Source organism: Erinaceus europaeus, chromosome 18 (genome assembly GCF_950295315.1).
Source record: "Erinaceus europaeus chromosome 18, mEriEur2.1, whole genome shotgun sequence".
Classification (NCBI taxonomy): Eukaryota; Metazoa; Chordata; class Mammalia; order Eulipotyphla; family Erinaceidae; genus Erinaceus; species Erinaceus europaeus.
The window spans coordinates 76,181,214-76,205,522 of record NC_080179.1 but is presented as its reverse complement, the minus strand read 5'-3'; the positions used below and the strand labels follow the sequence as shown (position 1 = coordinate 76,205,522).

The 24,309-nt window shown below is 45.4% G+C and overlaps 1 protein-coding gene across 2 annotated transcripts in view; it reads right to left on the bottom strand.

The window, feature by feature from the left end:
* Nucleotides 1-1,262: 1,262 nt before the first annotated feature.
* The window catches only part of NEDD4 (NEDD4 E3 ubiquitin protein ligase), a 106,566-nt gene continuing 83,519 nt past the window's right edge, over nucleotides 1,263-24,309 (bottom strand). For both annotated transcript variants that reach the window (XM_060178203.1, XM_060178205.1), the window contains 16 exons: nucleotides 21,953-22,141; nucleotides 19,215-19,295; nucleotides 18,931-18,985; nucleotides 18,783-18,841; nucleotides 16,791-16,856; nucleotides 14,366-14,595; nucleotides 12,961-13,082; nucleotides 12,800-12,870; nucleotides 11,175-11,270; nucleotides 10,349-10,422; nucleotides 8,733-8,793; nucleotides 6,222-6,281; nucleotides 6,036-6,143; nucleotides 5,065-5,161; nucleotides 3,032-3,104; nucleotides 1,263-2,156 (listed from right to left, as the gene is read on the bottom strand). In XM_060178203.1, the coding sequence (XP_060034186.1) occupies nucleotides 2,054-2,156; nucleotides 3,032-3,104; nucleotides 5,065-5,161; nucleotides 6,036-6,143; nucleotides 6,222-6,281; nucleotides 8,733-8,793; nucleotides 10,349-10,422; nucleotides 11,175-11,270; nucleotides 12,800-12,870; nucleotides 12,961-13,082; nucleotides 14,366-14,595; nucleotides 16,791-16,856; nucleotides 18,783-18,841; nucleotides 18,931-18,985; nucleotides 19,215-19,295; nucleotides 21,953-22,141 (1,545 nt within the window). In that variant the 3' untranslated portion in view covers nucleotides 1,263-2,053. The remainder of the gene's footprint in view (nucleotides 2,157-3,031; nucleotides 3,105-5,064; nucleotides 5,162-6,035; nucleotides 6,144-6,221; nucleotides 6,282-8,732; nucleotides 8,794-10,348; nucleotides 10,423-11,174; nucleotides 11,271-12,799; nucleotides 12,871-12,960; nucleotides 13,083-14,365; nucleotides 14,596-16,790; nucleotides 16,857-18,782; nucleotides 18,842-18,930; nucleotides 18,986-19,214; nucleotides 19,296-21,952; nucleotides 22,142-24,309) is intronic.

Sequence of the window (24,309 nt, the reverse complement as noted above, 5' to 3'; positions counted from 1 at the left end):
CGGGGTCAACATCTGAGACCGCCATGCCTCTGTGCGCATGTGTGTGTGCGTGTGGCCACTTTATTTTAGCGGAAGCATCTTCGGATTGTCTGAGGCTTAGAAAGCCTCTTCCTGGGGCTTGTGCTCGTCTGACCTGACGTCAAGTGTGGGCACAAGCTCAGGGCGTTGAAGTCGCTTCTGTGTAAACAGTTGGCCCGTCATCAAACTAGGACCATATCCAGCCAGCTCATCTGAACACAGGTGAAGCTAGGTGACCCCAGAACACGGCAAACTGATCTGTGAACTATCTCCCCTTGGCTGAGCTGTGAGTGCGTCTATCTGCAAGAGGTCTTGCCACCGTCACGTCTGACAGGCCCCAATGGCCAGAAGCACCTCTGACCACTGTCAGAGTCTGTGTTTGTGTTTCAGAAAGTTTATGCTATACATCTACAATGATGATTCATCTTTGCTGGCGCTAAGACACTGTCTGTTATTCTGCTCACTCCTGCTTTGGACTGCTCACAAACTCACTGCATTTCTAAGTTCCTTGAGAATGAGGCCTGAGTTGGGTCTCTCTGAAGCTGACACCCTCACCCACAGGGTCAAGCACAGTGCTGGGCACATCGTAGGCACTCAGTGAGTATGTTGGATGCACACTCAAGGTTTCCCCATACTAAAATTCAGTGACAGCAGGATTCTACCTGTAGCATTTTGCCTAAAGTTTCAGATTTACAAGTAAAACATCACCTTTATAGTAAAGTGACTTTTAAAAGTGTAAAGAAATACGGCAGTATGGTGAATACAATTAGGCATCATAACTAGTCTTTGGTTATTTATAACAAATTCATTTGGCTTTCTGACATCAAAGTGAGATATTAACAGTACAAAAATACTACTACAGAAATCAGCTTGCTCTGTAAACATAATAAACCCTGTAAACATACATTTCCTACACTGCTATGTGCATCAAGAGAGAGTAGGAGGCGAGCACTGTCCATTTTCACTTTGTTCTTCAAGGGGTACTGACAAGTACTGCCTTGTGGAGCCTTCGCTCAGTGTCCAGAGAAGAAATCCCTCAACAGAAGTGAGATATGAAAGGAGTGGTAAACCATGCTTAGGGGATCAGGCAAGAGGGAGGCGTGGAGACTTCACCCTTTGCAGATCTGACTTTGCTCCCACTGCCCCTACCCCCACACCCCGTCAACCACCTTGTCTTTCAAAGCTCTAGGTGAACCAGAGTCGAACAATTTTGATGGGAAAAAGTAAACTCCCCCCCCCCCCCCCCCCCTCAAGTGAGTCCGTGGACTCCAAATATAGGCAACACGTTTTCCAAGGCTTAGGACAGTAAGGTGCACAAGGCAGGTCTACAACGTAGTCAACAGTGGCAGGCAGCTCTAGAGAATACGTGATTTCTGCACTACTTGAGTTTTCTGAAGTACGGTTCTCAAAAAAAAAAAAAAAGAAAAAAGAAAAAGCATCACCCTTCTCATGTGAGACACATCACAAACACTTCACAGTTATAATTTCAGTAGTTTCAGAAAATAACTGCCCGTCAAATACTGTAAAGGAGGGAACTGGTAAGGCAACATTCATGATTTTAGGCACATGGGACTTATTTCAGAGTGTGAACTCAAAAGACTGAGTGAGGGCTGGCAAGGGAGCTTATCTGGACGGTGTACTTGCATTACCATGGGCACGACCCAGGTTCGAGTCCAGCTTCCGCTATACTGGAGGAAACTTTGGTGCTGTGGTGTCTTTCTCTCTTAAAAAGTTGACCTGGAGCAGTGAAGACCCAGCAGTGACAAAAGAAGAAGAAGAAGAAGAAGAAGAAGAAGAAGAAGAAAAAGAAAAAGAAGGTAAGTGTGAAACAACTGTGTGTATAAATGCAACACATCATCAAGGAGTAAATAAAATAACGGCAAAACCATGAACGCATCTTTGCTTGTAGCACTTTCATGTGATTTTCTCCACTATCTGTGAAAGCCAGGTTCTAGCTGACTCCTGCGCAGCTGGAAGTCGTGGACTGCACGTACAGACTCGCGGAAGAGCAGCGCTGCAGGCTGTTGCCCGTGGCCTAGTCAACCCCGTCGAAGCCCTGAGTGTTCTCAATGGCCATCTGGAGCTTATCCCACAGTTCTTCAAATGACTCGTAGGGGGGCAAGTCCAAACGATTGAAGCTGAAAGAGTAGAAGGGAGTCGATGGTCATGGCTTCCTCCTTTTCAACATTATTATTATTATCATTTTGCCTCCAGGGTCATTGCTGGCGCTGTGCCTGCACCATGAATCCACTGCTCCTGGAGGTCATTTTTCCTCCTTTTGTTGCCCTTGTGGTTGTAGCCTTGTTGTAGTTATTGTTGTTATTGATGTCGTTGTTGTTGGACAGGACAGAGAGAAATGGAGAGAGGAGGGGAAGACAGAGAGGGGGAGAGAAAGACAGACACCTGCAGACCTGCTTCACCGCCTGCGAAGCGACTCCCCTGCAGGTGGGGAGCCGGGGGCTCAAACCGGGATCCTCATGCCGGTCCTTGAGCCTTGCGTCACCTGCGCTTAACCCGCTGCGCCGCCGCCCGACTCCCTCAACATTATTATTTTTAACTGCAGCACTACTTAACTCTGGCTTGCGGTGGTGTCAGGGGTTGAACACCAGGCCTCTGAGCCCCAGGCACGATGAGAGCCAGCTGCATGAATGGCTACAGTTGTGCTCAAGAAAGATGCAGGCAAAGCAGCATCAGCCTCCCAACAACAGGAGCAGGCAGGCACCACGGGGCAGGCTGTCCAGTGCTCCCTCCCTCCTGGTGGGGCTCATCTGGGCCGCCACACATCCGGGCCATCAGCCCACCATGGCTACTGTCCTTACTTCTCTTGGACTTGCTCATTAGTTGTGCGACACAGACTCAAGAGTTTACACTAGCTGGACCTCACTCAAGCCCAGAACCTCCCTGTCTCCCTCCACACGCACACGGTCCTCTCAGAGGAAGAGCTAGGCCACGTGTGCCCACACTTCCCACCAGAGGACCCACTTCTCCGGGCCCCCCCGAGCAGCCTGCTTACCAGGTGTGGGCTCGGGGCAGCTTTTCTGGGGTACCCCACTGCTCCACTGTGAAGGGCTGCGGCCCATTGGAACCTGTGAAGGAGGAGACGGGCTGGAACTCTGTGTTCTCACTGCAGGATGCCCAGAGCCTGCGTGGGTGCTCTCCAAGGGAGGGCTGGGGCTGGACTCCTTGATGCTGTCCTGTGCTCCACGGCTTTACTGCCTGGCCTTGCAAGAAGACCCCTTCCAGAGAGTCGGCCGGCAGCGCAGCGGGTTAAGTGCATGTGGCGCAAAGCGCAGGGACCGGCGTAAGGATCCCGGTTCGAGCCCCCGGCTCCCCACCTGCAGGGGAGTCGCTTCCCAGGCGGTGAAGCAGGTCTGCAGGTGTCTGTCTTTCTCTCCCCCTCTGTCTTCCCCTCCTCTCTCCATTTCTGTCTTATCCAACAACGACGACATCAATAACAACAACAATAACAATAAAACAACAAGGGCAACAAAAGGGAATTTAAAAAAAAGACCCCTTCTAACAGCCCTTGTGACCACTGTGTCACTGTGCCCCCGGCCGTGGTGTCTGAAGGTATTCTGCTCTCTCCTAGTCCTGCGTTCAGCAGCTGTTCCAGACACCACCTCCTCTGGCGCACACAGACCAGTGTCTTCTTTCTCCTTTGGCTCCTACTGAAAATACTTCTGCGCACCCCCTCCCCGATTTCTATCATCTCCCTGTAAAAAAAAAATAAAGCAAGTGAGAGAAATGCAATGGGAGACGGCAAAAACAAACATCCTATTATTACTTTTTCTGCATGAGCATATATGTAGAGGGAATTATACATATGTGCTCGTGTTTTATTTGCTTTTTGTTCTCTCTTGTTTGCCATCAGGGTTATTTCTGGGGTTCAGTGCCTGGGCTGTAGTTACACTGCTTCTGGTCACCATTTCTTTCTTTCTTTCTTTTTTTTTTAAGAATTTATTTATGAGAAAGATGGGGGAGAGAGAGAGAGAGGGAACCAGACATCACTCTGGCACATGTGCTGCTGGGGACTGAACTCGGGACCTCATGCTTGAGAGTCCAGTGCTTCTTCACTGCGCCACCTCCTAGACCACAGTCACCATTTCTTTTAAAGGAGTGAGAAACAGAGAGGGAGAGAGACTATGGAGATAGAGAGACACCTGTATCACTGCTCAATCGATTGAGAAGTTCCCCCCGCCCCGAAGCCGGGGCCTAGGGGATTGAACCCAGGTCTGTGTGCATGGTAATGCATGTGCTCAGCCAGGTGTGACACTCTAGTCCCAGCTACACTTACAGGGACATTTTTCGAAATGATTTTTTTGGGGGGTTGTCATTGTCACTTAGCTCCTCTTCTTCCAATTCTCAACATTCTCCAACCAACCAGTAGTCAATACTAACAACCCAAAGTAGGACCTTCCAGACTTTTCCATGTCAAAGAATCATGATGAGTGTGAGCATGATTGTGCAGCAGCGCAGAAGTCCGACATGATTATTTTCTCAAAAACTTTTTTTTTTTTGCCTCCAGGGTTATTCCTGGGGCTCGGCGCCTGCACTATGAATCCACTGCTCCTGGAGGCCATTTTCCCCATGTTGTTGCCCTTGTTGTTGTCATTATTATTGTCGTCATTGCTGTTGTTGGATAGGATAGAGAGAAATGGAGAGAGGAGGGGAGACAGAGAGGGAGAGAGACAGACACCTACAGACCTGCTTCACCGCCCGTGATACAACCCCCCTGCAGGTGGGTAGCCGGGGGCTCAAATCGCTGATCCTTGCACTTCACGCTACCTCCTTCTCAGAAACTTCTCCCTTCTCAGAAACTTTGTTCACACACTGCCCCTCACACTTAAGCTCAGATGAAATTTCAGCACTTTCACCATTGTTTTTGATAGATAACCTGGCACCTGTAATTTTACCATCTGACAAAATATATATATATTTTAAATTAAACTAAGCGTTTCTATAATCACCAGAAGCTTGCAGACTAATGGGCTGAGAATGATACCGGCCCTGGCTGCCCTGTGATGACGGCCTGTGGGAAGTCCTTACCGTACAGCTCGCCAAAGCCGTTCATGGGCACCCGGGATGTGCCGGTGACGAACTGAAGGAGCCGTATTCTCTTCTCTGAGTCCATCATCACAACAGCCTGAAGAAGGTGAAAACAGACAGACAAACAACAACAGCAAAACCAGGAGTGCTAGGGAATAGCCCTAGAGCAAAAATAACGAGATATCCTGAGAAGCATGCTTTTAGAACTTAGAATACAGCGACTTGTTATAGGCCTATTTATATTCCTTTTATTTAAATGTGCTTTTCTGGGTGGTTTACAAAACTCTTAAAAACTTTATTTCTAAGGCTGCACGGGAACTCTTTGGAATGGGATGATAACCTAACAAAGTGGCAGGGGCTTCTTTTCTGATATGGGAAGAAAATTTCTAAAAAGATTGTATTTGTTGACATTATTGAAAGCTACAGTTATTGACTACTGAGTGACCTATACACTTCCTTTGTATTTCATTGTAACTTAATTTTTTTAAGCTATTTAGTAGTGGTTTACAAAACCATGAAACAATAGTGGTATAATTCCTTATTCTGAATATTCACCACCACAGTTCTGTGACTGAATCCCCACTACCACCCCAACAATAACCACCACAGTTCTCACAAAGTGTTAGAGACAATTTGGCGACCTTTCCGCATAAGGTGGAAAACCACATTTTTTTACGGTGGCAGGCAGAACCCCAGAGACCAGTACTGCGGCTGTCTTGCGGAGGCCCTGGCCTGGGAAAGAGTAAGGTCCTAGCTCCATGCCTAGTGGCCCTCACATTCTGAACCCTGCAGTGGCTGATCTATAGATGTGTGTGAAGGTGGGGACGGTAAGGGTGCAGAATGAGATGTCGTTTTTTTTGCTGGACTGTCTACTATTTCGTGCTGTCGCTCTATGGTGCACTAGGGCTGCCAGACATGACGGGAACGACGCTTTTGAGAAACAATGTGTGCAAAGCAGAGTCTCCCGTTACCTTCCAGAACCACTGTATGACTTGGTGGCTGACACTGTAGCCGTTCTTGTACTTGGTATGCTCACGCCAGTCGTTCACGTCCACATCTCCCAGCCCACACATGAGAAGCTAGGAGGACACGGCAAGCTGTAAACGAGGCGAGATAGGAACCCACGTCCCACTCCCTGTAGAAGCCGCAAGCCTTACCTCAAGCTCATTTTCATCGAAAAGTTTGATGAGATCCTGGGGAATTAGTTCAAAAAACCCCTAACAGAGAGAATGAATTGAGAAGTGTGTCAGTGGACAACCCCAGATTTCAGCTTCAGTGTCAAAGTTAGCTTTATATCTCAGAGAGAGAGAGAGAGAGAGAGGGAGAGAAAGAGGGAGAGAGGGAGAGAGAGAGGGAGAGAGAGAGGGAGAGAGAGAGGGAGAGAGAGAGGGAGAGAGAGAGGGAGAGAGAGAGGGAGAGAGAGAGGGAGAGAAAGAGGAAGAGAGAGAGGGAGAGAGAGAGGGAGAGAGAGAGGGAGAGAGAGAGGGAGAGAGAGAGGGAGAGAGAGAGGGAGAGAGAGAGGGAGAGAGAGAGGGAGAGAAAGAGGAAGAGAGAGAGGGAGAGAGAGAGGGAGAGAGAGAGGGAGAGAGAGAGGGAGAGAGAGAGGGAGAGAGAGAGGGAGAGAAAGAGGAAGAGAGAGAGGGAGAGAGAGAGGGAGAGAGAGAGGGAGAGAGAGAGGGAGAGAGAGAGGGAGAGAGAGAGGGAGAGAGAGAGGGAGAGAAAGAGGAAGAGAGAGAGGGAGAGAGAGAGGGAGAGAGAGAGGGAGAGAGAGAGGGAGAGAGAGAGGGAGAGAGAGAGGGAGAGAAAGAGGAAGAGAGAGAGGGAGAGAAAGAGGAAGAGAGAGAGGGAGAGAGAGAGGGAGAGAGAAGGAGAGAGAGAGAGAGGGAGAGAAAGAGGAAGAGAGAGAGAGGGAGAGAGAGAGGGAGAGAGAAGGAGAGAGAGAGAGGGAGAGAGAGAGGGAGAGAGAAGGAGAGAGAGAGAGAGGGAGAGAGAGAGAGGGAGAGAGAAGGAGAGAGAGAGAGAGGGAGAGAGAGAGAGGGAGAGAGAAGGAGAGAGAGAGAGAGGGAGAGAGAGAGAGGAGAGAGAAGGAGAGAGAGAGAGAGGGAGAGAGAGAGAGGGAGAGAGAAGGAGAGAGAGAGAGAGGGAGAGAGAGAGGGAGAGAGAAGGAGAGAGAGAGAGAGGGAGAGAGAGAGAGGGAGAGAGAAGGAGAGAGAGAGAGAGGGAGAGAGAGAGAGGGAGAGAGAAGGAGAGAGAGAGAGAGGGAGAGAGAGAGCAAGAGAGCGCGAGAGAGAGAGGAGCAGAGTATCACTCCGGTACATGTGATGCTGGGGCCTCAGGCCTCTAAGTCCGATGCTCTAACCACTGTAGTGCCTTCCAGGCTGTGGTGGCCACATCTGTCAACATGTCAAGATCTCCAGTGAATGCTAAATAGAGGTGAAAATGCCACAAAGCCTGTGGCATGTGATCCATTTAGAAGAGACAACAACGGAGTCACCCACTGTCACCGCCGTGCGCTCCTTCATGGGGTCTCCACATGGCTGAGGGAGCTGGACGGGGTGATGGGATAGGTAGCCCCAGGCATGGAGGGGCCTGTCAGCATGCACAGCGTGGGCTGAGTGAGTGACTGGATTCTAGTTGATTCTTTTAAAAGTTTCTTTGGCTAATTTTATATGATGTGGCGGGTGGGAGGTGGGGGGGTTATAGCACTGCTCAGCTCTGACATATGGTGTCAGGGCTTGAACCCAGGACTTCTGGGGCACTGGTATACAAGTGGGCTATTGCTGAGTTATCTTCCTGGACCCTGAATAATTGAATTTTGACAGTGAACACACATTTAATATTTTCTTAACTTAAAAATGTAACTAGAAAACTCTTTAAAGATTTTTTTTTTTTTTTTGGCCAGGAGGGTGATCACTGGGGCCTGGTGCTTGTATGACTCCATCACTGCTGGTGGTCATTTCCCCTTTTTCTTTCTCTTATTTGATACTGAGAGACAGAGACATCAAGGGAGGAGAGACATCTGCAGTACTACCCCCACTCATGAAACTTTCTCCTGCAGGTGAGGGATGGAGGCTTGAACCCAGGTCACGGTAAGATGAGTGCCCCACTAGCCGTGCCACACCCAGAGCCAAGATTCCTTTAGTTCATGTAGGAGAACAGTGTTGCCCTCCCTCCTCCGTAAGCACTGCTCAGTCTGGCATGTGGCCGTTTCGGGACTGAATTTAGGGATTCTGAGGCCTCAGGCATGCTGTTCCTGGGCTATAATGCTGAGCTGTCTCCTTGGCCCTAAACACTGTTTTGAAAAGGAAACCGGGGAGCGGGTTACCCGGTGGTGCGTTGGCTAAGCACGTCGTAGTTCTATGAGCAGGGTCCATGCAAGCCCCACCTGCAGGGGAGTCGCCTCACAGGCGGTGAAGCAGGTCTGCAGGTGCTATCTTTCTCTCTCCTCTATCTTCCCTCCCCTCTCAATTTCTCTCTGTTCTATCCAACAAAATGGGAAAATGGCCACCAGGATCAACAGATTCAACAGTTGAGGCACCGAGCCCCGACAATAACTCTGGAGGAAAAAAGTAAAGGGAGACATGTGCTAGAGTCCCTTAAATGCGAAGCACCCAGAGACCTGAGGCACACAGACTGGCCTTTGGGATCTGACCAGGAAGGACAAGCACCTCCTTAAAAGCAGCCATCTGCTTCTGAATCCGGTCGACAAATCGCCACTGTATCACCAGGCTGAAAGAGACACAACACGCGTCTTTACCACTAATCCATAAATGATTTCAGAATAAAAATCCAGATTCTAAGAAAAAGATTTGTTTTAGATACAGAAAGAGAGGCTGGGAGTCGGGCGGTGGCGCAGCGGATTAAGCACAGATGGTGCAAAGCACAAGGACCAGCGTAAGGATCCCGGTTCGAGCCCCCAGCTCCCCACCTGCAGGGGAGTCGCTTCACAGGCGGTGAAGCAGGTCTGCAGGTGTCTGTCTCTCTCTCCCCCTCTGTCCATTTCTCTCTGTCCTACCCAACAACAACGACATCAGTAACAACAATAACAATAATAATATTATTGTTATAATAATGACAACAACAATAATAACTTCACAGGCGGTGAAGCAGGTCTGCAGGTGTCTGTCTCTCTCTCCCCCTCTGTCCATTTCTCTCTGTCCTACCCAACAACAACGACATCAGTAACAACAATAACAATAATAATATTATTGTTATAATAATGACAACAACAATAATAACTTCACAGGCGGTGAAGCAGGTCTGCAGGTGTCTGTCTCTCTCTCCCCCTCTGTCCATTTCTCTCTGTCCTACACAACAACAACGACATCAGTAACAACAATAACAATAATAATATTATTGTTATAATAATGACAACAACAATAATAACTTCACAGGCGGTGAAGCAGGTCTGCAGGTGTCTAACTTTCTCTCTTCCTTCATTTCTTTCTGTCCTACCCAACAACATCAGTAGCAACAACAATAACTACAACAACAATAAAAAAACAAGGGCAACAAAAGGGAATATATATATATGAGAAGCTGAATGTTAGAGACCACAACACTGGAGATTCCTTCAATGCAGTAGCAGCCAGAATTGAACCTAGGAGAGAGAGAGAGAGACAGACACACACACACACAAACACACACACATTTTATGAGAGGAGGAGAAGAAATTGAGATATTGGGGAGTCGGGCGGTAGCGCAGCGGGTTAAGCGCACGTAGCACAAAGCGCAAGGACCGGCATAAGGATCCCGGTTCGAGCCCCCGGCTCCCCACCTGCAGGGGAGTCACTTCACAGGTGGTGAAGCAGGTCTGCAGGTGTCTGTCTTTCTCTCCCTCTCTCTGTCTTCCCCTCCTCTCTCCATTTCTCTCTGTCCTATCCAACAACTATGAAAACAATAATAACTACAACAATAAAACAACAAGTGCAACAAAAGGGAATAAATAAATAAATAAATAAATATTAAAAAAAAAAAAAATCAAGACACCAGAGCACTGCCCAGCTCACGACACGTGGAAGTGCCAGAACTGAGCCTGAGGCCTCAGGCATCAAAGAGCCGTGCTCTGTGTGCTGAGCTAGGTTCTTGGCCCAAGAAAAACAACTTAGAATAATTTATTCTGATCAGCAACAAGCAAACAGATAAGAAATAAAAACTTGGTAAGCCCATGGTAAAAACTAAGTGCTTTGGCAGTGCGAATGAGAGAAAAAGTAGGCAGAGTCTTCTCAGAAAAAGGGAGGTTTCCAGGAAAGTATTTATTTACTAAGTACAGCAAGGCACTTACTAAATATACTCCTTTTTGTTCTTATTGGTGACAACAATTTCTGACCCACCACTTTTCAACTCATGTTGATGTGTCTGAAAATAACAGGATACATGGATGTGTTATTTTAGTAAGGTAGACACACTGTAGTTATCCCATAAGCTGATGTTTTGAATTAAATCCACTCAAAAGCTAAAAAAGTTCAAATAACTAGTTCTACTAAGGTGAACACGGTATGAGCAAAGCAGACTTTTGCCGAAAGGCTACTTTTGTTGCTGGAAAATACATTTTAAAACAGAGCACAGGGGACCTGGTGGAGCGTACGTGTTACGGTGTGCAAGGACCCGGGTTTGAGCCCCCGGTCCCCACCTGCAGGGGGAAAGCTTCATGAGTGGTGAAGCAGGGCTGCAGGTGTCTGTCTGTCTCTCTCCCTCTCTGTCACCCCCTTCCCTCTTGATTTCTGGCTGTCTCTATCCAATAAATAAAGATAACTAAAAAATTAAAAACAAAAACGGAACAACGGAGCACAGAAATGTGTTGAGGACATGCTTTAATATCTAAACTTACTTCACAACACTTGTCTCATATGTGCCATATCATTATTGTTCTCATTCTATTGTTGCATGCCATGCCTCACAGATGGGCAGCTACCCCCCCCCCACAGGCCACTTTTTCTTGTCAGTTTCAGACAGAGGAAGAGAAAACGAGGCTACAGCACTGCTCCCCCATCTGTGGCGTTCTCGTGTGGCACAGGGGCCTGGCGCCTGGGTCTCAGAATAGGCTGCCTGCTCTGCAGAGTGGGCTGCCCCCGTCCATGCACTATCTTAACCAATCAAGGTTTACAAACCTGTCCGAAAAGTTCTTCATCTATGACAAACCTGAGGTCCAATTCTGTCGGGTCGTTTTCAAGAATCCACCTTAGTGAATTATAATATTCACTATCCTAGGAGAGAACACATCCTTAAAATTTGAATATGTAAAGAAGATGCCTGAGCCTGTGAGGAAAATCTGCTGAGGGTCTGAATCACTGGAAACAAGATGAGGGGAGTTGCACATTCCCACAGGTCTATATGTGTGCACACACACACACACTACGAAAGATAAGACACTGACGAAATGTGAGGATAAACATGCATAAACCAGTAAAGTGGTGCTTGCTTAAGAGCCTATAAATCTTAGTGCAGAAACAGCAGAGATAGATTTTATTATCCAGCTAGAGGGTCAAATATAGCAGCTATCAGAAGGACCTTAACTTCCGTGGAATCCAGAAGCACCCAACACCCTCCTCTGATATGAGGTTGCCGAGGCTGTGTGTGAAATGTTTAAATAACAGTAAGGTTTCTCTATAAATATAATTTATATCTAATTCAACTTAAAGAGAATCTTCAATTAAGTGAACACCTCAATTAACCAAATCAAATGACTATCTTAAGATCTATAAAGAATTATATTGCATACATGGATAGCTCGTGACAAGAAAGGAATATAAAAATCACTCGGAACTGATGGGTTCATACATTGCATAGGACTAATTAAGAAGAGGCTACAAGGCCAAAGTCTGGAGTTTTACCTCTGGGTCTCTGTGGCCTTGTTTCTTAACTGCCATTCTGAAAATTTAGGCCGCTCACCACTAATGGCCATAATTTAAAGAACTGATGAGAAAGATATGTATCTGAAGCCTGCGCTGCTTCTAGGGAAACATTTACCAAGATCTGCGATTTCACTGGAAAACAAGATGGTCTCATGGATAGGAGGGCAAGTAGGCAGACAGGTATGTAATAAAATACATAGTAAAAACAGAAACAAAGAAACAAAAACAACCGCGGAAGCCAGATGTGTTCTTTATATATCCCTGGGAGATCCCTCAACTTAGTGTATGCTGAAAACTTTCTTAAGTTTTTAGAAAGATGTCATTTTGCAACAAATTTGTCCCTTGATGTTTTGGAACGTATCACTAAAAGCTAGGTCTTCAAAATGCTTGTGTCAATAACCGTTCTGTCAACCATTGTTGGTCTGCTTCTAGTTCTGCTTCTGGACCCCTTCTGTTACATTGCTTGACGTTGTGGTCTATTTACATGGTCATTCTGTCACATTGGTTTGGTCTCGCTCCCCCTGCCTCCGGAAGATTCTGGTTTAGTCCTCACTGGTCCCTGCTCTTCCCTTCTCCATGCCCCCTATCCTACGTATGTATTCTCCCTTGGTTCCTGACGCTGCCACCGGAGGAGAGAGATTCAGGACAGAATTGTGATTAGAGATTAGATTGTTGCTGGACTGCATCCCCGCTCGTGAATAAAGATTCAACTGCGTTCTCAGCTCAGCCATGAGTCCTTGGTCATCTCTGTCCCCCCGCCCGCGAAGCCAGCCCGGCGAAAACAACAAACCATTAACTCCATAATAAAATGACTGGAAAAAGAAAAAGGTCAGTAGCCCACTGAATATATTTGCATTATACAGTAAGTGAAGAAGACATACCACAGACTCCATGTCTTGAAGTGTTATTGGTTTGTGCAGCATCATCTTATAAAACGGGCGGATGAAAAAGCCTGGCAAAAAAAAAAATCAGATATGTTCAAGGTATCAAGTGAGAAGAGTAAGATAACTACATTCAAAGAATCACCCGCTCTGACACTAACCGTCTAATAGTTTGCCATGATAAACGGCCATGCCGGCCACCCGGCCAATGAACTTGAAGTAGGAAAGGTGCTCTTCATTGCACAATCCAGAATTCGGATTTATCTGGAGGGTGTAGTTATCCCTGCGAAGACAATCACATGTACGTGATCTTGGTGCTTCACACAAGACATCTGACAAATGATCGTATGTGTTGGAGTTATTAGGCTTTCTCAGAATCATGTTAGTAGCCTGCATTCAATGTTTACTGTTTTGTGTTGCTTTACCAGAGCACTGCTCAGCTCTGGGTCTAGTGGGGCCTCAGAGCCCCAGGCATGAAAGTCTTCTGCGTGCCCATGTGCTGTCTCCCCGACAGGAAGTCAGTGGCATTTCATAAACATCTACTTACTTATCAACATTCAAGGGAGACCAGCCTGCCACACTGCTTTAACACTGGGCTTAGCAGTTGTAAAAACTGTCATTTCTGGGGCCAGAAATGTAACTCAGAAGTAGAGCACATTCTCTGTGTGGAATCCTCAATGCAATCCTCACCCCAAAGCCTAAAATAGTCATTTTTGTCAAAAAAGGTACAAACAACTCAGATGCCTATCAACAGATGAATGAGTAAATAAAATGTGCAATGTAAGCATACTGGGCTATAATCCCGCCTCGACAAGAATTTCTGACAGCTGCTATAACGTGGACACAACTTGTTAACGCTATGCAAAGCTAAACAAGTCTGTCACAAAGGGACAAATGCCACAAAATTCTACTTACACAAAATAGCCAGAGCAGAATTCACTGACATAGAAATCAGAACGGTGGGAGTTGGGTGGCAGTGCACGTGGTGCGAAGCACAAGGACCAGCATAAGGATCCCGGTTCGAGCCCCCGGCTCCCCACCTGCAGGAGCGTCGCTTCCCAGGCGGTGAAGCAGGTCTGCAGGTGTCTGTCTCTCTCTGTCTTCCCCTCCTCTCTCCATTTCTCTCTGTCCTATCTAACACAATGACATCAAGAACAACAATAACAACAACAACAACAACAACAAAAAACAAAGGCAACAAAAGGGAAAATAAATAAATTAAAAAAAAATAATAAAAAAATCAGAACGGTGGTTACTATGGAATGGGGCAGGTAAGGTTTAGTTGGTAAAGGGTTTCAGTTTGAGATCAAAATAAATTTCTGGAAAAGGATGGTGGTGAACTTGCACAATCGTTTGGCCTGTACTGAATGCCAGAGCCCTACACTTAAGATGGCAAATGTGATGGCTGCTCTATTATATCATGATTTAAAAAGCTACTATTTTCTGAAATATTATTCATGCAGTAATAGCTATGGCCTGATCTTTCTGATACACTGTAACATATATTTCCCTTGCATCACACTTTCAAATCAGCATTTTTATTTTCCCCTCTCTGAAGACACTTACGTAGCAGAATACTCAAACAAGCCATAGTAAGGGTTGAACATCTCCTTTGAGATGAGGAAGAACCATTCTCTGGCTACGCCTCCATAGTCCAACCCCTTCTCAGCATCAAACTCGACCCACAGGCGGGCCTTCAGGAAGTCTGCCCTCTTCACGCCCATGACTCGCCGGTAGGAGTCCTCCAGGATGGCTGACCGCCGGAGCCTCATTTCAAACTTGTTTGGAATGTCATTCTGAAAGCCCAGAGACCAGAGGAGCCACTCAGGCCAAGTTCAACACGATGGCAGATTCATCCATATAAGCAAACGTTATAAACTGTGTCCGAGGAGGCATGGCTGGGGGCTGGGTGGTGACACACCTGGGTAAGTACACGGATTATCCGGTGCAAGGACCGGGGTTCAAGCCACCACTCTCCACCTGAAGGGGTCTGCTTCAAAAGCAGTGAAGCAGGTCTGCAGGTGTTTATCTTTCTCTCCCTCTCTCTGTCTCCCCAATCCCTATTTCTCTATGTCTTATGTAATAAAAATTAGAATAAATAAGTAATGGCCACCAGGAGCTGTGGATTCGCAGTGCTGTCACTGAGCTCCAGTAATAACCCAGGAGGCAAAAATAAATTAAGAGAGAGAGGGGAGAGAAAGAGAGAGAGAGAGATGATTATCTTTCCTCCAGGGTCTGAAAGGATCTCTGTCTTTCCTCTCTAACCACTGAAATGCAGTTTTTGGGTTTTTATATCTGAAGAGGCTACTGAGAGTGGTAGTGACTGTGGAAACAATTCATGGACAGTTCTGTGACTACGACCAGTGGGACCTGATTCTATTTGCTAAATCCCTCTGTGCCTGTTTCCTCATCTGTGAAATGTTACAGTAACAGTTGCTTCCTATTACTTTTACTGCGGTGATTGCATGAATATCATTCACAATTTGTTAAGAAGAATATGCTGTAAGAACTCAGTATTTCATTTTGGTTTTTATTATCTGCAATCTTTCTTTCCTTTTTGCCCCAGGATTATTGCTGGGGCTAGGTGCCTGCACTATGAATCCACTGCTCCTGGAGCCCACTCCCCCCCCACTGTTGTTGCTGTTATTATTGTTGCTGTTACTGATATCATTGTTGTTGGATAGGACAGAGAGAAATGGAGAGAGGAGGGGAAGACAGAGGGGGAGAGAAAGACAGGTGGGGAGCTGGGGGCTTGAACCGGGATCCTTGCTTAAGTCCTTGCACCGCATGCTGTGTACACTTAGCCCGGGCACTGCTGTCTGGCCCCTTTCTGCCATGTTTCTGTCAAGGTCTTGTCCTGTAGCTCCTGATGTCTGTAAAGTATCAACAGTCAGTTACTGGAAAGTGTTTTAAATGTTCATGGTGGGAAATGGAGACGCTAGAGACTCTACTCTAGCAGCATATTTTTGCATAAGAATAAAGGTATTTACCCAACAGAGAAGCAGAAAGCAGGCACCGGACAACAGTTAACTTGGCTGGGCGTGTGCCTTCCCATGAACAAGTCCTGCCTAGCTTCACGTGCCAGCACCACACGGGAGCACCGCGGCACCAGGGGAAGCTCCTCGCCATGCCTTGTGGAGTGGTCTTCCCCGCCCCTCATCACCCCACACAGAAAGAATGAAAAAGGTGGCCAGGACCTTCACTTCACAAGTGAAAGACCCTGGCACTGTTCCCTGACACCAGCCCTCCTCCCCCAAAGTAGAAAAGTAGTTTCCACGACAATTTTGACACAGTTATTATTCTCCAAGCTAGTTTTAAGGCAGTAAGGCCCGCAGTAAACACTACTATTTACTTCAGTTAAATTCTGGGTGAAGGCATCTGTGGGACTGGACCCATTATGTTCAGAGCTGCATAGCTGACTCCTGGCTCTGAGGACACAGAAAGTGCGCCCTTTACCGCCAGGGAGAGGGGACCCTCTGAGCCAATTTGAAGGGTATGAGTGAATGATCACACTCGCAGGAATTAAAGAGATGGGCAGACTGTGCATTTAATTCTACATAGTGAATTTGAAGCACAAGTGTAGCAAACACCTGAGAATCGACAAAACTATTACTTCAGTCATATTTCTTTCTTTTCTTTTTAAATATTTATTCCCTTTTGTTGCTTTTGTTGTTTTATTGTTGTTATTGATGTCATCGTTGTTGTTGGGTAGGACAGAGATAAATGGAGAGAGGAGGGGAAGACAGAGAGGGGGAGGGAAAGACAGACACCTGCAGACCTGCTTCACCGCCTGTGAAGCGACTCCCCTGCAGGTGGGGAGCCAGGGGCTCGAACCGGGATCCTTATGCCGGTCCTTGTGCTTTGCGCCATGTGCACTTAACCCGCTGCGCTACTGCCCAACTCTCAGAATTCTTACTTTTTAAGATGAATTTTCCACTACTTTCAGTCTATAGAAGATTTAATCCTTCCAGGCACTTAAAATATTACTTACTTGTTTCTTCAACTTTCTTCGGAAGAACTCATACTTTCTTTTGTAATCCCTGGAGTAGGGCACTGCCTTGAGATGAAATTTTTGAAAAAACAAATTAAGAAGATTTAGGTTTTTTTAAAGAAATATATTTATTTCCTTTTGTTGCCCTTGTTGTTTTACTGCTGGAGTTATTATTATTGTTGTTATTGATATCATTGTTGGATAGGACAGAGAGAAATGGAGAGAGGAGGGGAAGACAGAGAGGGGAGAGAAAGACAGACACCTGCAGACCTGCTTCACCGCCTGTGAAGTGACTCCCCTGCAGGTGGGGAGCTGGGGGTTTGAACCGGGATCCTCATGCCGGTCCTTGTGCTTTGTGCCACATGGGCTTAAGCCACTGCGCTACCGCCTGACTCCCAGGTCTTTTTTTTTTTTTTTTACTCTGTAATTATTAGAAAGTTCTCCTTATCCCTTTGATAACAGCAATCTTATAAATCAATAATTTCTTTTTTTTTAAAGATTTTATTTATTTATTTATTAATGAGAAAGATAGGTGGAGAGAGAAAGAATCAGACATCAATCACTCTGGCACATGTGCTGCCGGGGATCAAACTCAGGACCTCATGCTTGGGAGTCCAAAGCTTTATCACTGCACCTCCTCCCGGACCACAATCAATAATTTCTTAATAAATGATTTGAAAAAGAAAAAAAAATTCCCCTCCGGGTGTTTTATGAACATAAGTTTAAGGGATCAAAGAAGAATATTTGGAAAGAAAATTTTAATTTGAAGACAAATATAAAACTTCAGAAATTTTTATTTCCTTGTTTAGGATAAAATTAATGCTATGGCTATAATTTTCATCATAACAGTAGTCTTGAAATGCACCATGCCAGACACAGAATATTTCTTCTAAGTAGAGAAATATTAGAAATGAAAAATTCTGGGAGTCGGGAGGTAGCACAGCAGGTTAAGCGCAGGTGGCGCAAAGCACAAGGACCTGTATAAGGATCCTGGTTCGAACCCCGGCTCCGGCTCCCCACCTGCAAGGGAGTCGCTTCACAGGCGGTGAAGCAGGTCTGCAGGTGTCTGTCTTTCTCTCCCCCTCTCTGTCTTCCCCTCCTCTCTCCATTTCTCTCTGTCCTACTCAACAACAATGACATCAACAACAATAATAACTACAACAATAAAACAACCAGGGCAACAAAGGGAATCAATCAATCAATAAATAAATATTAAAAATGAAAAATTCCATTTATTCTTCCTTCCTCTTTCTTTCTTTCCTTTTTTTGCCCCCAGGGTTATCGCTGGGGCTTGACACCTGCACTACAAATCCACTGCTCCTGGAAGCCATTTTTTCTCTTTTGTTGCCCTTGTTGTTCTTACTATTATTATAGTTATTGCCATCATTATCGTTGGACAGGACAGAGAGAAATGAAGAAAGCTTTGCGCCACGTGCGCTTAACCCGTTGCCTTTTTATTCATTATATTTAAAGACTAAGAAAAATCTTAAAATTATATCTTTAATCTTATTTTTGAATTATTAGTTAATTATTTGAAAATGTTTAAAACCTGGTAGAATTAAAAATGGAAAAAAGTAAAAAAGAGGACAATGATTTTCCTATTGACAGTCTGGCTCAAGAATCATACACGGTAATGTTTATACTTAAGTCTGGGTGTGTTTTATATGCCAGGCACTGACAATAGTTCCTATGAAAAAGATCAAGATGAGATCCTGGTCATTTATAGAGAACTTTCCACTTTCTTATTGGATACATAGTTCAGATCCAATCTGGAGGACTGCCAGCATGGAGGACTGACCACACGGAGGCTTTCTACAGGCTTCAGACAAAGTACTCGACTGAAGGCATTCGTCTCACAGCACGATCATCTAAGGTAAGGAGAACGACTTTATGCCTCTTTTCAAATTACTGAGTCAGAGAGGAGATCACTGTCTGACTGTTCACCTATGATGAGCTCACAATTCCACCGGAATATGATACAGAGAGACTTACTGGTCCAGTTATTGCTACATTCTGCAAGCGAGGATCTTCCCATTGTGTTCTTTTAATATCTGGAGAGAGAGAGAGAAATGATGCTCATTCTCACGTATAACAGTCAGTATTGCAAAAGCTGCTGTGATGAGAGTGCGGTGGGACGTACTGTGGTTTATGTAGAAGATCCTCCCATCTGTGTGAGTTCTCTCTTCCCATCCTGGCTACAATCAAGAGTACATTGCAATTATTTTAGGAAAAGGGCTTTAGAAGTATAGATGGGGGGAAAAAAGGCATTGGTCACACGTTTAGCTTAATTTGCATATTCAATTCTTTGTAAAAGGCATGATGATGATGATGATGACGATGGCAGCTGTCAGAGAACTACCACCGTCTAAAATACAAAGTACCCGAACTCGCCAAGCCAGGCAAGGCAGAGCTGTGCGCACTTACAGGTAAAGGCCCCAGGTCACTGGGAGGATTGAGGGATGGCTTGCCTCTCTGAGGAGCTGGGCTTCTCAGTCTTGGATCTTCCTGTTTTTTCATCATAGAGAAAATAAAGGGAACAACATACATATTTTAAAATCCTGAGAGTTAACTTGTTAGTATGTTTTCTTCACTTAAAAATATTTATTTACTTAGTTGCGAGGGAGGGGGAACCAGAGCAACACTCTAGCACTTGCAATGTGGGAGTAAACTCGAGAACTCATGCTGGAAGTTGAACACTTTATCCACTGCATTTTCTCCTGGGATGCTACTCTGCTGAGACCAATAAATATTTAAAAACACTCTTCCTGAAAGTCTTTTATTTCGTTGGTTTTATCTGTGAAATAATTGCTCTTCCTTCAATAATAGCAAACAATAAATAAATGATGAATTTGCTGTAAAATGACATACAATACACAAGCAACATGAACTACGTAACAAATCTCTCAAGTCACAATATTCCAAAAGCCAGGATATGAGGATTAACTCATTGTCCTTTTGGTAGTTAGCATTCAGAGTGCTTTTTCCTCTTCCCAGCAAGCCCGTGCCACTCACTGCTCAGGACTCTTTTCTGGATATAAGCTGGTGAAATGGAAGTCTAGTGAGCTGGACTGACGCTGTTTCCGAGTCCCTGAGCATGAACCTTCCGGCACTTATCTGTTAAGATGATGATTTACTAACATTTTGACAGAAAGGAAGCAGCTGAGCTCTCATTAAATTGATTAGCATTTTGAAAGACAGAAAGACAGGCTCAAAAAAAGGTTACTAGAATCAATTCAAATTGCTGAAAAAGAGAAAAAGTTCAATTTATTTGGATTAGTTAATATATGACTTTTTTTTTTTTTTTTTGCCTCCAGGGTTATCGCTGGGGCTTGGTGCCTGCACTACAAATTCACTGCTCTGGAGGCCATTTTTTCCCTTCTGTTGTCCATGTTGTTCCGCTTGTTGTAGTTGTTATTGTTATAGTTGTCATAGCTGTTGTTGTTGTTGGATAGGACAGAGAGAAATGGAGAGAGGAGGGGAAGACAGAGAGGAGGAGAGAAAGACACCTGCAGACCTGCTTCACTGCCTGTGAAGAGACTCCCCTGCAGGTGGGGAGCTGGGGGCTCGAACTGGGATCCTTAACCAGTCCCTGTGCTTTGCACCACATGCGCTTAACCTGCTGCAATACTGCCCAACTCCCGATCTCAGTAATTTTTATTCTAATGGAGAACCAATGTGCAACAACAGTAAATCTTATTTTAAAATAAAAATGCCTACTTGACCTAGTCTGAGGAGGTTTTTGTGTATTAAAGAAGACAGATTCAGGCTAGGGGTAGAAAGCATAATGGTAGATAGCATAAAGCCTGAGGCTCCAAAGTCCCAGGTTCAATCCCCTGCACCAGCATAAGCTACAGCCAATCAGTGATCTGGCAAAACAAACAAACACAGATTCAGAAATGCTCTGGAACTATAGAGCCTCATAGAAGAGTAGAAGGTCAGGAGTTGGGCGGTAGTGCAGTGGGTTAAGCACAGGTGGCGCAAAGCACAAGGACCAGCATAAGGATACTAGTTCGAGCCCCCGGCTCCCCACCTGCAGGGGAGTCGCTTCACAGGTGGTGAAGCAGGTCTGCAGGTGTCTTTCCCTCCCCCTCTCTGTCTTCCCCTCCTCTCTCCATTTCTCTCTGTCCTATCCAACAACAACGACATCAATAATAACTACAACAATAAAACAAGGGCAACAAAAGGGAATAAATAAACATTAAAAAAAAAGAAGAGTAGAGGGTCATGACTAAACTGCTTCCTAAGCACTTAAGTTTAGTCATCTAAAAGCTGGAAATGGAGGGAGGGCAAGAGATAGCTTATGGCATAGGGTGCATGCCTTCAGCTAGTGTGTCTGGCCCGAGTTTAGCCCCAGTACTTCACAGACGTGGCACAACACTGGAGAAAGCTCCAGTGCTGTGATGAGTTGTGCCCCCATCTCTTTTACCAGAATGAAGAAATTGGTCAGGACCTGGGAAATCACACATATGTGAGGCCCCAGCTACTAAAAAAAAAAAAAACACAATAAAAGCCCCCAAAAAATGTGGATAGAGGAAGCAAATGCATCTCCACGACAGTCCACCTAAAACAGTAAAAAACAGGTATGTCCTAAAGAAATTTATCATGGGGAGATTAGAAACTGTACTCATATGCCAACAAATACAAATATAAACACACACATATATATTTAAAAGGTTTTTTAATTACCTTTATTTATTGGCTAGAGACAGTCAGAAGAGGAAGGGGGAGATAGGAAGGGAGAGACAGAGAGACACCTGCAGCCTTGCTTCACCACCCGCAAAGCTTTCCCCCTGCAGGTGGAGACCAGGGGGCTCAAACTGGGGTCCTTGTTCATTATAACATGTGTGCGCAATCAGGTGCGCCACCATCTGGCCCCCCACAACTATATTTAAACAACTGATCCCTCAATAAAATGATTTAAAAAGAAGGTAATTCGAGCTGAAATAAGAGCCTGTAAAATTCTGTATTGTAAAATGAAAAAAGGCATATATGAATCTGGACTAGAAATGACATATCTCTCCACTCACCCCACGCCTTTCAGTGAGCATTAGGAAACACAGATGCAGTGATTCACACTTAAAGGCAACAGCGAGTTGCAGGTAGGCAGGCACTGCAGTTGGGACCTGCCTGTACACAGGCAGACTGTAATGTCCCAGACTTACCCACGTGGTAGTTTTGGTGTTGTGGTCAATGAAGAAAGGCCTCCCATTTGGAGTGTGCCGGACTTCCCAGCCTTTAGGAAGGAACCCTGGTTCAACCTCAGACTGCTGGGTGGAGAGATGAACTGTGTCACTTGGGGGAACCTGTGGTTGGTGGCAGGTAGAAGCACTCTGGCTGGTCTCCACTGTGACCTAAGGCATTAGTGAAATCATGCTGTGATGTTTTAGAGAGAACTTCCACAAGTTCTCTCTAAAGATGTGAAAAGCTTGGTAGAGCTTATGTGAAAGCTTGGTAGAGCTTAGGGGAGCTCTCCCATCCTTGGATGGAGGTCTGGAAAGACACCCCACTTGTTAGCCTCTCTCCTTATAGAGATGAGCCAAGAGGGAGAATCTCCCAGACTCAGTTTCTCCTTGTTAGTCTCTCAAGCTCACAGGAAGCCTACAGGCCTCTCACACTTAGTTTCCCTGCTAGCAGCAGGCCACATGGCTGCCTGATTGAGGGTTCACTCAGAGTTCACAATAGTCATTCAAAGTTCACACATCCACTATAACTTCACCTTTTAATCATATAGGAGAACACACTTTATCATACACCCCTGCCAGTACCAGGCAGTGAGACCCCAACTCCTATTTCCTTGTGTCCTTTGATATCTGTGATTTACATCAAGCTTTGTTTTTCTTCTTCTCTACCTCACCTTACTGGTTTAACCCCTATGCTTCTCTCAAATGCCTTTGGATAATTAACTCGCCTGCATCATGGAAACTAATTGTCTTGACCTTTATGTATCTCATCAATTCTTATCATACCACCCCTACCATGGGGGTAAGCTGACCTTTAAGAAACCTGTAATTTCTGACACATGTGAAAAATGTTCTTTGTTGAACTCAGTATAAGAGCCTGTACCCTTCTCCAAATAAACAGATGTTTGTACCAGAATGTCTCCCGATGCCTCTTTCTTTCTTTTTTTTTTCTTAAGTACTTTTTAAAAAATATTTATTTTATTTATTTTTTCCCTTGTTGTTTTATTGTTGAAGTTATTATTGTTGTTGTTGTTGTGAGAAATGGAGAGAGGAGGGGAAGACAGAGAGGGGGAGAGAAAGACAGACACCTGCAGACCCGCTTCACCGCCTGTGAAGCGACTCCCCTGCAGGTGGGGATCCGGGGTTTGAACCGGGATCCTTATGCCGGTCTTTGTGCTTTGCGCTACCTGCGCTTAGCCCGCTGTACTACAGCCCAACTTCCACGATGCCTCTTTCTAATTCACGCAGCCACCAGAGCTGGTGAGAGAGGGTCGGAGGCTTACCCCCCCCCCCATTGGAGCCACTCCATGTGAGTGCCAGCAAGAACTCACAACTGGTCCTAGATAAAAAGGTCATGTGGCCTACCAGAGTTCACACTTACAGACCTGAATGCTAGGGGTGCATCTGTCTATTACAATGTTGAGTTACACTTTGCTTCTTCCTTCCCCCAACTTCAGCTCTGTTCTTCAATAATTCATAATTTCTCAGCTGGTCTTGGAGTGGTAAGACGCCAGCTGGCAGTTGGCCTGCTACACCTGACCACCTGACTGCAGAAGTGGGCTAACCAGCCTGGCACCTCATTGCCAAGGGAGATACAGCAAAAGCTGGGCAAAGTTATCCTTGTATCCCCAAAGATTCATCAGATGGGGTATTCCCCATTCACACAAGCAGGTGAAAAGTCTAAACAGACAAAACAAGCGGGAAATATCTACTATAGAACTCAATCGCTGACACCTAATTTACTCATTGAATGAAATATTGAGCGGCAGCTGAATACGGCAGGCAGAAAATAATTCACCTGGATAGCATGGCTGTTCTTCCATGCACACGACCTAAGCTTCAGCCCCGCACTGTAGTGGAGGAGGCTTTAGCGTTCTGGTCTCTTTCTCTCTCTACATCTCTGTCTCTCTCACTCTCTCTCTCTGTCTGTCTGAAAAAGTTGGCCCAGAGTAGTGAAACCCCAGTGATGACAAAAATAAATAAATGAAATCCACTGAATGAATACATATATACCAACATAGATGGGGTGTCTGTCTTTCTCTTCTCTCTATCTCCCCATCCTCTCTCAATTTCTCTCTGTCCTACCTAATTAAAAAAAATTAGAGGGGAAAAAGAAAAATGGCCAGTGGGAGCAGTGGATTCACAGTGACCCTGGTGGCAATTAAAAAAACCAAAAGAACACCTTAATTTTGCAACTATGGTAAATATCTAAGGAGTTAAAAGAAAGGGGGTTTGGCTTTCTTGTTCTCTGCATTTTCAGTGTTAAAATTTTCTCAGTGACATATGGTGATAAAATAAACATTTACAAGGAAATGTTATAAATGACCTCAACTGAGGAG